Below are 11226 nucleotides of genomic sequence, written 5' to 3'. Positions count from 1 at the left end.
ACAGCTGCAGCGGTGGGGAGTAGGGGGCGGGAGTCAGGACAGGGCCCACGTGCTCCGCCTGGGTCCTGCTCATACCCTCATTGGTTGAAGTTAGATTGGGAGATGGTACCAGGGTAAAAAGAGTAATAATAAAATCCCCGCCCTCCACCCTCATTGGCCAGCTCACTTCTGAGGCAGTTTTTCTAGCCCCGCCTCTGCGCTCGCACCACACTCCAACTGGACGGTTGTGCTCGGACCTGACACAAGCTCCGCCCCACCTCTAGGGGCGGATCTAGTGCGCTCTGCCAACCCGATACGCTTTTCCATTGGTCCGCTCTGATTTGAGGGGCGTGTCCTAGAGGAGAACTAATCCCTCCTTACGTTTTCATTGGCTACTCTTGCAACCTCCATGATGCCGATCCTACCCTAGCACCGCCCCCCGTCGCCCATTGGTCCGCGCTGCTGAAGTCGCTAGCAAGGCAGCATTTGCCACAGCGGCGGCGGTTCGGACATCAGACCTGGCCGGGCTCGCGTTGGACTCTGATATGACGCCCGAGGACCCGGAGGAAACCCAGCCGCTGCTGAGACCGCCGGGAGACAGGTGAGCGGGATGGGGTGGGGGGGCGGCCGGGGGGACGCAGGCTCGCCCTCCGAGGCCTCCCAGCCGCGCCACTCACTCTCTGCCCTGTCCCCGCAGCGCTCCCCGCGGCCGCCGGGTCTTCCTCGCCGCCTTTGCGGCTGCCCTGGGCCCGCTCAGCTTCGGTTTCGCGCTCGGCTACAGCTCCCCGGCCATCCCGAGCCTACGGCGTGCTGCGCCCCCGGCCCCGCGCCTCGATGACACTTCGGCCTCCTGGTTTGGGGTGAGAGCCCCGCCCCGCGCCCACTCCATTGACCGTCCACTGTGTCTGTCCTGATCCTCTACCCGGGGTCTCCCCTGCCCCGACCACAGCCCGGGACCCCCACACCCCACCCCCTTCCTTCCCAGGCCGCGGGGCGGGGGGCGAGCACGGGCGCCCCGCACTCAGCCCGCGGCCGCCCCGCCCCCAGGCCATCGTGACCCTGGGCGCCGCGGCGGGGGGCGTGCTGGGCGGCTGGCTCGTGGACCGCGCGGGCCGCAAGCTGAGCCTCCTGCTCTGCGCCGTGCCCTTCGTGGTCGGCTTTGCGGTCATCGCCGCGGCGCAGGACGTGTGGATGGTGCTCGGGGGCCGCCTCCTCACCGGCCTGGCCTGCGGCGTCGCCTCCTTGGTGGCCCCGGTGAGTGTCTCCCCCGGCTGGAGCCTCCATGATAAGACGTCATCTCCCCAGCCCTCGCCACGCCCTGGGAAGGAGTCTGTTATCACCTCCGTTTTTCAGATGAAACTGAGCCTCCCAGGAGGCTCGGCTGTGCCTCTTTTGCTCTGCAAAATGATGGCACCTGTTGGTCAGCAGCGCCTCTTGCTATTGCTTAAATCCCCCTATCTTCAGGTCACTGACCACCTCTACTTAGCAGGAAAATCCTGTTCTCGTTTGTCCCTGGGGCCAAGACTGCTGGCTTCTGTGGTCACAGCCAGTTCCTGACCTTCTCCTGACTCAGTCACTTTGCAGACCACACAGCAGGGTCACTTACTGGCCACAGCCCATCTCACTTTCTTCCTCTGTAAAAATGGCGCTTGTGGCGTTACTCAGGAGGTGGGTGTGAGGGTTGGGGGAGACTGCTGGGGAAGCCCCTGGCCCTGGCATCCTCTGTGGAAGGACTTGGACCTTGGCAGCTAAGATTGCTAGGTGACCGGCCAGCTCCTGTGGCCCCATGCTTGGAGGACCACCCACCCCCTCCTCCCTGGAGGTTGAAAGAATCGTCTCTGAACCCTCCCTGGGCACCCCTCGCACCGCTCACTCACTCTGCATATGCAGGCAACACTGGCCGACAGGGAGGCTGGTAGATTTTGTTTTGTTTTGTTTTTCCTTGTTTTTTTTACTGGGTAGAAACACTGTCTCAGTCATGAGCATGACATATTGAATAACCTGTAAGTGCAGGTGACCCCCTGGTGGCCCCTGGTCTCAGAGGTTGGGAGTGGTGGGAGCTTTGCCCCTGGTAGTGGTTGAGGTGGGGAGTTCCTGTGTTTCACAGCTGAGTACCATCAGCACCCTACAAGGCCCCTGGACCTGGTCAGCAGGGCAGAAAGTTGGCCCCACTCCAGACCTACTGCCTGAGAGTCTGAGTCTTACCCCGTGTTTGTGTGCATTGAGCGAGTGTCTGAGAGGCTGCGTCCTCACCTGCCCCTCATACACAGCAGCCACGCCGTAACCCTGAAATACCTGCTGCATATCGCCTGCTGGGGGAGCCTGGGGAGGGCTCTGCTGATTTGAGGTGCTGCAGTTAGGGGCTGATGGGCCTGCAGCACCAGTGTGGCTCCCCTTAGCTCAGAACGGATGAGGCCTTTCAGTTTTTAAGAACACATGGACCCCAAGTAAAGACCTGTGTTAATTATTGACAGGTATACATCTCAGAGATCGCCTACCCAGCAGTCCGGGGTCTGCTTGGCTCCTGTGTGCAGCTGATGGTCGTCATTGGCATCCTCCTGGCCTACCTGGCAGGTATAGTTTGTGTGATGTCTTTTGATCCCTGTTATTGGCCATGTGACCAATTTGTAGATGTGGAAACTGAGGTTCAGAGGGCAGGAGCTTGCCTGAGATCACACAGCTGATGGCCAAGTTGCCAGGTTCCAGACTATCCCCCTGGGACCTTGGGATATGTAGGACTCGTGACTGGGTTCTGAGGAGAGCTGCAGAAGGTGGTCCTTCTCAGATGCCCACTGCAGTAGTGTGGGGAGGGTCCACTGGTTAGGTCAGTCCCTTACTGTGCAGGGACATTAGAGGATTCTGGTGTGGGGGAAGGGAGGAGCACTTTAGAAATGGTCAGCCCAGGAGCTCCAGGGGCCAAGCATGTCCACAGTGGATTCACAGTGCCAGTGAAGTGCTACATAAAGGAGCCAGTTCCCTGGGACCCTGGGGGCAGCTCGGACAGCCTAGGGAAGCTTCAAAGACATGTTCTTATTAGAAATGACTGGAAAGAGGGCAAGTGTCAACCTGACAGTCCTGCTACCAGCAGTGTGACCTTGGCCAAGTCTCACTGTCCCTGGGAGCCTGTTTCCTACCTTTAAATGAAGATAACCCCACCTGGGCCAAGCTCTTAGGGAACAGATTAAATGGTACACGAAAAGTTCCTGACAGCAGGTCCCAAATGAGAATTGAATGACACATGGGTCCTTAGTCTTTATTTTTTTAAAGAATTATTTTATTTTTATTTTTTGTGGTGCTGGGGATCGAACCTGAGGTACTGGTGCATGTTAGGCAAGTGCTCTACTACTGAGCCACATTCTCAGCTCTCTTTCTTTATTTTTTTAACCCACTTATCACCCTGATCAATTCAGAATTTTTTTTTTTTTTGAGACAGGGTCTTACTATGTATCCCAGGCTGACCTCAAGTTCTTTATTTTTCTTATTTTTTGACCTCAAATTCTCCATCCTGCTGGGGATTACAGACACGAGGCCACCACCTCAGCTGTTTTTTGTTTTGTTTTGTTTTGTTTTTTTGCGGTGCTGGGGATCAAACCCAGGGCCTTGTGAATGCTAAGCAAGTGCTTTGCCACTTGAGCTATGCCCCCAACCTTCAATTCAGAATCTTGCCAGCAGGAACCCTGCAGTGAGCCAGAGTCCCCACTGTGCGCAGACTTTGCCCTTCTTAGTCTGGGGAACAGGTATCCCGTGTGCATCACTGCAGCACCCCCAGTGCTTCTCATCTGCACCCAGTGCTTCTACTGCCTCTTTTACTGATGGCTGTCTGAAGTTGGTCCAGAAGTGTGTTAGCTGTTACCCCACAGTGGCATGGCAACACCTTTGCTTCACTTGGGGGCAGTGGTGCCTCAATAACTAGCTGTTATAGAGCAGCTGTGACTCATCTACACCTTATTGTGATAGCAAGTATGGACACCACCACCCCAGCATAAAACAAAACCATGGCTACGACTGAGCTGTTTTCCACAGGGAACTGAGGGTAGGAAAATTAAAAATTAGTGCCCTAAACTCACTACTTCCTGGGTCCCTTTGTTAGAAAACTCTTTGGTTTTGTGCTTACATTCTTCCTGTGTCTTCCAAATCCCACCACCCCTTTAATTTCATTTATACTGTGACAATCAGTTAAGTGACTGAACCCTCAGGCAGTGGTGACTGGAGAGCATGCCCACCAGAAGGTCTCCCGACTGTCCCTGTTTCTCACTGGAGGAGCAGCCAGGCCTGCTGCGTGGTGGCCCCCAGAGAAGTTGTGCCTGAGGAATGTGCGTCTTCTCTCCCACTTCTGACTCCACACAAACAGTGCCACGTGGCTCCGTGGCAATATGGAGCCAGCTCCTCATTGTCTCAAGGGTATTTACAGTCACCAGTTGCTCAACAAGGACAAGTTCTGAGGACTGCAGCATTAGGCAGTTTTGTCATTGTGTGAACATATCAGAGTATACTTCCAGAAACCTAGAAGGTCAGGGTTAATCACCGGACAATCAAGAGACATGGTAAAGCTGGGCATGGTTGTACACGTCTGCAATCCCACCTGCTCAGGCAGCTGAGATGAGAATCTAGAGTCTGAGGTCAACCTGGGCAAAGTCATCGAGATCCTATCTCAAAAACAAAAGAGCTGGGGGCAGAGCTCGAGGGGCCCTGGGCATCCACAAGCTGTATGAGACTGCTGACAGCATTGCGTTAATATGGCAGACCCACAGAATCCTTTTTTTTTTTTTTTTTTTTTTGCAAGTAGGGGTACACTGCAAAATGATAAAAAAAAAAAATTACAACACATACATATATCAGGAGTCATTTTTTTTTTTTTGTGGGACTGGGGTTTGAACTCAGGACTTGGCACTTTGCAAAGCAGGCACTTTTCTACTTGAGCCACACCTCCAGTCCCTTTTGCTCTGGATATTTTGGAGATGGGGTCTCATGAACTATTTGCCCAGGCTAGCCTCAAACCACGAATCTCCCAATCTCAGCCTCTCAAGTAGCTAGGATTATAGGTGTGAGCCACCAGCGCCCAGCTAGTAAGAGTCATCTATTAGGTATTGTGTACTTTGTAGTTGGCACTGGCAGTGCAGCAGTTAGTTTACACCAGCACCACAAACACGCAACACACCGCAGTACCTTAGCACGGCTACGATGCATTGCTAGGTGACGGGAATTTTTCAGTTCCGTTATGTTAAGAGATTCGTCTTGTGCAGTCCCATCACCGTCCGAAACGTCATTGGGTGGCACTGGTCTATTTTACCGCATAGATGGGATGCGTGTGTCGATGTCCCACGCGGCAGTAGCTGGCCCGTGATGTCTGTGTCATGAACAGTAATAGTGATGACAGTGTCATTAACAAATGTGCAGACAGCTAAGCAGAGGTGGCGAGGTCCCCGCCTCTGAAGCTGAGTCCCTGGGGGTGGCTCACCCTGGCTCTGTCCCCCCAGGCTGGGTCCTGGAGTGGCGCTGGCTGGCCGTGCTGGGCTGTGGGCCCCCCTCCCTCATGCTGCTGCTCATGTGTTGCATGCCCGAGACCCCCCGCTTCCTCCTCACTCAGCACAAGCGCCAGGAGGCCATGGCCGCCCTGCAGTTCCTGTGGGGCTCTGAACAGGGCTGGGAAGAGCCCCCCATCGGGGCCGAGCACCAGGTGAGAGGCGGGAGCCGGAGCTGGGGGGAGACAATCAGGCAGATAGCATAGTCTGTTCCCAAGGCCACACACCTGGGGGTGGCACCCTCCGCCCTCAGCAAGAACCAGTGCTGTCCTGTGTCTGAGCAAGTGGGGGACACTAGGGCCCCACTCAGCTGAGTCCTAGCCTCCTCTTGATTCCTACTGTCCCAAGAACAGAAAGACCAAGCCTGAGAAGGGGAAATACAGATGCAGAGCTAAGGTCTCGGACTGAACCGGGAGTTATATGGCAGGGGAGACGGGTCAGAGTGGGGTTTAGAGACAAACTCGGCCACTTCCCAGAGGTGTGACCCTCCTATATTTGAGCCTTAGTTTCTTCATCTGTAAAATGGGAGTCCTGGCAGGTGCTTTGTAGTGGTGCTGAGTGAATCCTCAGGAGGGCACTCAGCCACTGCCAGGCCCAAGGTGAGCACCAAGTGCAGTGAAGGTGGCTGGGACTCGGGGAACAAACTGTTCTTTGCCCAAGTCCTGGAATCTCTTTGTGGCTTCCCCAACCATTCAGAAAGAGCCATGGGGAGGTAAGGCTGGTCTTACTCACAAATTGGGAGGCCCAGGGCTGCAGGGGCTTGCTTGCACACTCTAGGCTACAGTTGAGGCTGGAACAGGAACTGAGGCTTGCTCCCCTCCACTGAGCCTAGGACAGTGGACTCAAAGAGGGGGCCCTTGGAACAGGGTGGAGAGAAGCACTGATGGCCAGTCTCCATCAAGCAGGGCTTCCAGCTGGCCCTGCTGAGGCACCCTGGCATCTACAAGCCCTTTGTCATCGGCATTTCACTCATGGCCTTCCAGCAGCTGTCAGGGGTCAATGCCATCATGTTCTATGCAGAGACCATCTTTGAGGCGGCCAAGTTCAAGGTAAGAAGCCTGCTTCATCCAGACGACCAAGAGGGCTCCATCTGTGGCTGGCCTGCTCACCAGCCCTCCTCTACCCCCTCCCCTAGGACAGCAGCCTGGCCTCAGTCACCGTGGGCATCATCCAGGTTCTGTTCACAGCTGTTGCGGCCCTCATCATGGACAGAGCAGGACGGAGGCTGCTTCTAACCTTGTCAGGTGAGGCCTGGTGGTGAAGAGTCAGCCCTGTGCATATAGGGTGCTCCAGACTAAGGCTTTTCCAAGGCCACCAGGCTGCAAAGGAGGACAGCTGAGCACTGATGAGGCCAAAGCTCGCAGCTATTGAGGCTGTGACTTAGCAGCAGCTCTTTACTAAGCTATCGTTCTCCAGTGAGTCTGCAAGAAGGCCCAGCTCACACAGGGAAACTGAGAGCCAGGGAGGTGGTGTGACTCTGAAGCTTGCGGTCCTTTAGAGCAAGTGGTTTTCCCTGAGCCTCCGTCTCCCACTCTATGGAAGGGGAAGACAGCAGAACTTTCCTCAGGGCGTCTGGGCGAATCAGGACGACTGATCTGCACAAGGGAGGTTCTGGACTCAGCCACACACTTGGTGCCCGCTGACACTGTGAAGACCACTGTCCGTCATTGCTCATGTGCCCGCAGGCAGGGAGGGTCTTTCTGGGAACTTCTCAGCACTTGCTGAGGTCTGAGGTCCCAAGGTCAGATGGTAAGGTACTATCAAGCAGGGCTCCCGGGGCCAAGGTGCCAGAATACCCACTGGCTGCTCCCAGAGAGCCCCGCCTTCCTCTCAGCGGTTACTCAGCCCCCTGGGAAATTTCCCCCACCCCCTGCCTGCAGGTGTGGTCATGGTGTTCAGCACAAGCGCCTTCGGCACCTACTTCAAGCTGACCCAGGGTGGCACGGGCAACTCCTCCCACGTGGACCTCTTGGTGCCTGTCTCTGTGGAGCCTGTCAATGGCAGTGTGGGGCTGGCCTGGTTGGCCGTGGGCAGCATGTGCCTCTTCATTGCTGGTGAGAGGAGGGCCCGGGGGAAGCTGGGTCGGGGCCCCCGTTCCTATCGGCCCATTCCAGCTGCCTGTAGCTTCCAGTGAGTCTGGTCTTACCGAGCCTCACCCCTCTCCCAGAGCCCGACCTCTGTGTGCATAGCTCTAACCTCATGCTGGGCACCAAGCTAAGCCTCTGCTTGTCCCTTTTTCTTCATCCCCACAACAACCTACAAGCCAGCCCCGTCCTTATTCACTTTACAGAGACTGGCCCAAGGCCTTATAGCAGGAAGAAAAGATCTGGCAGAAATCCAACACCCCTCAGCCCACAGGCTGGAAGCTGGGTCACCCTGGCTCACAGTTAGCCCAGGAGCCCCGCCCCCGTGGACTCTGAAGCTGCCTTGCTTCCACAGGTTTCGCCGTGGGCTGGGGGCCCATCCCCTGGCTGCTCATGTCTGAGATCTTTCCTCTGCATGTCAAGGGTGTGGCCACTGGTGTCTGTGTCCTCACCAACTGGCTTATGGCCTTCCTGGTGACAAAAGAGTTCAGCAGTCTCATGGTGAGTACAGGCCCGTGGGTCCCCCTTGAACAGCTGGTAGAGGAGCACTTTGTAAAATTACTTTAGCTATAAAATTAGTTTCGTTTCAAAAGACTCTGGGTCCATAGCCTTGATATAGGCCAAGGTCCTGCTATGCCTGGGGTGCCATCATCTTGGTCAAGGGTGAGGTGAAGAACCCAAATCTGTCTCACTGGGAGAACAGCATGCCTGACTTCCCCACTAATGAATGTCGGGAATGCTGGCCAGGAGCCCATGGTTTGTGTAAGAGTCAACAGGCCCAGGCTCCAGTCTCACACTGGCGGCTTCCTTGCTGTGTGATCTTGGGTGTAACACTTACCCTCTCTGAACCAGCTTCATTGACTAAAAATAGAAAGTAGCAATACTTTCCTCTTAAGGTTGATGGGAGCCCCCCATTTTGCTGCCATCTCATGCCGGACTGATACATGTGGTCCCCACCGTGCAGCTCCCAGCCATCAGAGAGGCTCTGAAGCAGATAATCAAGACGTGTTTAGTCATTCGTTCCCTCCACAGTGGGATGTACCAGGCCAGGCCTGTTTGAGGTGCCAGAGACTGAACTGGATATGGTCTGCTTTGTGGCAAGAGGCAGGTTGGTGGGTGGCATGGACACTTGGCTGGCCTGGGACCCGCTCAGGCATGACTGCTTAGAGAACACACAGGAAGGCCAGGGCCAGGCCTGGTGAAAGAGGGAGAGGTGGACAGCAAGGGATGGGGTGAAAGAAGCCCAGAAGGAGGTCACAAAAGGACCAAATAGCAACCCGAGGACAGGGAGCTGAGAAGTGAAAGGCCTGTGCTCTGAAACTCAGACGGTCACAGACTCTAAAGGGGCCGCTCAACCCTCCCTCCATGCCAGTGGCCCCGACTGGTGGCTTACAGTGCCCATCCCCCACCTGCCACTATAAAGAGAACCTGCTGGATCAGGAACTTGATGAGGGGTGGCGTTGAATGCAAGCCTGAGGCGCCCTACTCTCAGCAGGGCGTGTTGGCTCCTGCTTGCAATCTTAGTTCCTCAGGAGGCAGAGATTAAGAGGATCACGGTTCGAAGCCAGCCCAGGCAAATACTTTGAGACCCTATCTCAAAAATATCCTTCACGAAAAGGAGCCAGTGGAGTGGCCCAAGGTGTAGGTCCTGAGTTCAAGCTCCAATACTGCAAAAAAACCCAAAAAAACAAAAACCCTGCTGTCACTTGGTCGTGTGCCTCTGGCCTTAGGGCCATGAGCCTGTTTCTCTACCCGTGGATCAGTCAGTGGGTGGTGCTCAGCCCAGGCAGTGGGATAGGTGCTAGACAGTCCTCACTGAACTGGGTGGGAACATAATAGGCCTGGCATCCACAGGGCAGGTCAAAGGGGGGTGCTGCTCAGGTTGTATGGGGCCTCCTGACCTTTGGCCACACCTACATGTGGCCTTTCCTCTCTCTGCAGGAGGTCCTCAGGCCCTATGGAGCCTTCTGGCTCGCTTCTGCCTTCTGTATCATCAGTGTCCTTTTCACTTTGTTCTGTGTCCCTGAAACCAAAGGAAAGACTCTGGAACAAATCACAGCCCATTTTGAGGGGCGATGACAGCCTTTCTGTGTGTGGTGACCCCTGAGCTGGGCTGGCCTTGCCTGTGACTCTTAACTGGGCCTCAGCTTTAGCCTGGAGCCCCTGACTGCCCCAGGCCCAGGGAGAACTGGAACCCAGGACCACAACCCTTTGGGCCTGGGCCTCAGGGCCTCTTCCTGTCCAGTCACCCAGGCTGGGAGGTTCACCAGGTCTGGGTCCCATGTCTGCTGCTGCCCTGCACCCGCCGAACTGCTCAGAGGAGCTCTGCCATCCTGTGCAGCCCTGGGCACATCGTCACAACACTCAAGCAGGTGAAGACAGTTGAGGCCTCTTGGCTCCCAATTTCTGACTGGAGGTGCTTTTGGAGGCCAGGTCCTGGACACCTGCTTGTTTGCTCACGTGTCTGCATCATTAGGAAGGAACTTTGCCAAATAAAAGATTTCACTCAGAAATCAGGTCATGCTGTCTGTGTGCCCAGCTTGAGAAGGGGGTGTTCCCTTTGCTTCCGTAAACCTGGCCCTCCTGCATCCTGCCTGTGAGTTCACCTCCACATCAGCCACGCTGACCCTCGGCACTTGGAGGCCATGTCTGGCTCCTTTCTTGGGCTCAAATTCCTTAAGTTTCCAGAATAAAAAGCCTTTTTCTATTTGACTTTAGTGGAATCAGAAGTATTTTACAAATTACTTTCATTATTCATTATCAAAGGAGTACATATTGCAAAAAATCTAAAAACATTATTTTTGGAGCAGTTAACCATCTGTCAAGCACTGTCTTAGGCACTTTACAAATATTAACTCATTTATTTGGCTAAGTGATAAAATAGTCACAGCTGCCTTCTCCAGAGATAGCTTAAGATCATCATTCCATCTCAAAAGATCTCTCCTGACAGCCGTTTATATCACGCGTTCAAAATAATGCCGGATTTGGGTTTGCCCAAAGAAAGACATTGGATTTTTTTCCTAAAGCTTTTAATTGCCTTGTTTTGACCTCACAAAACATGTTGAGAGATGACAGGGTGTGATGCAAATGATGTACACCATAAACCTAATCGGACTTGTCACGATGAATCCCCCACCGTATGAGTATTTCCTAATAAAAAAATTAATAAAGAACACAGCCACCATCTGTGACGTCTCTGCCCCGTGTGACGTGGAATCCGTCCTTTGGGCGCTGCTGCAAAGCTGTTACCTGAGTTCAGTGAACCCTACATTCATTCCACTGGTGCTCGGATTCCGTTTTCATTTCCTGGGATACATGTCCCTGAGGCTGCCATTCCGAGCCCTTGAGTGTCATTGTCAAACAGTGCGTGCAGGAGACCGCGGGCTTCCTGAGCCACACCCGGCCCTCCAGGTGGCTTTGTAACACTTGTGGTAATGGAAACCATGCTGCCCGCTATTTCACGGGTAAACCAGTTTTCTCCTTTAGGAGCTGTGGTAACCTTGGCAATTTAAAATTTCCTAAGAATGAATGTAATCTTTCTTTTTCCATTTCTGTGAAGTTCTGAATGGCCGTGGTGAAATTCTGAATGGCCGTGCTTTCTTCTGGAAACTTATTCTGACAGTCTAGCCCTGACTTTTCTG

General features: G+C 54.4%; 1 protein-coding gene across 5 annotated transcripts; it reads left to right on the top strand.

Annotated features, from left to right (window-relative positions):
- Nucleotides 1–433: 433 nt before the first annotated feature.
- On the top strand, nucleotides 434–10098 carry Slc2a8 (solute carrier family 2 member 8). Of its 5 annotated transcripts, none has more exons than XM_020173793.2 (10): nucleotides 434–580; nucleotides 677–839; nucleotides 1027–1233; nucleotides 2454–2553; nucleotides 5457–5656; nucleotides 6407–6550; nucleotides 6637–6745; nucleotides 7382–7555; nucleotides 7941–8086; nucleotides 9527–10098. In XM_020173793.2, the coding sequence occupies exons 1-10, from the start codon at nucleotides 525–527 to the stop codon at nucleotides 9662–9664; spliced, it is 1437 nt and encodes a 478-aa protein (XP_020029382.2). In that variant the 5' UTR covers nucleotides 434–524; the 3' UTR covers nucleotides 9665–10098. The 5 variants fall into 5 exon arrangements, 4 of the variants coding, with proteins under 4 accessions (XP_020029382.2, XP_073909256.1, XP_020029383.1 ...); XM_074053155.1 differs by having other exon boundaries at nucleotides 6404–6550; XM_020173794.2 differs by lacking the exon at nucleotides 7941–8086.
- Nucleotides 10099–11226: the final 1128 nt, after the last annotated feature.

The sequence above is a fragment of the Castor canadensis genome, chromosome 13 (assembly GCF_047511655.1).
Source record: "Castor canadensis chromosome 13, mCasCan1.hap1v2, whole genome shotgun sequence".
NCBI classification, from domain to species: Eukaryota; Metazoa; Chordata; class Mammalia; order Rodentia; family Castoridae; genus Castor; species Castor canadensis.
The sequence above is the reverse complement of the archived record's forward strand: the minus strand, read 5'-3'. Positions and strand labels throughout refer to the sequence as shown.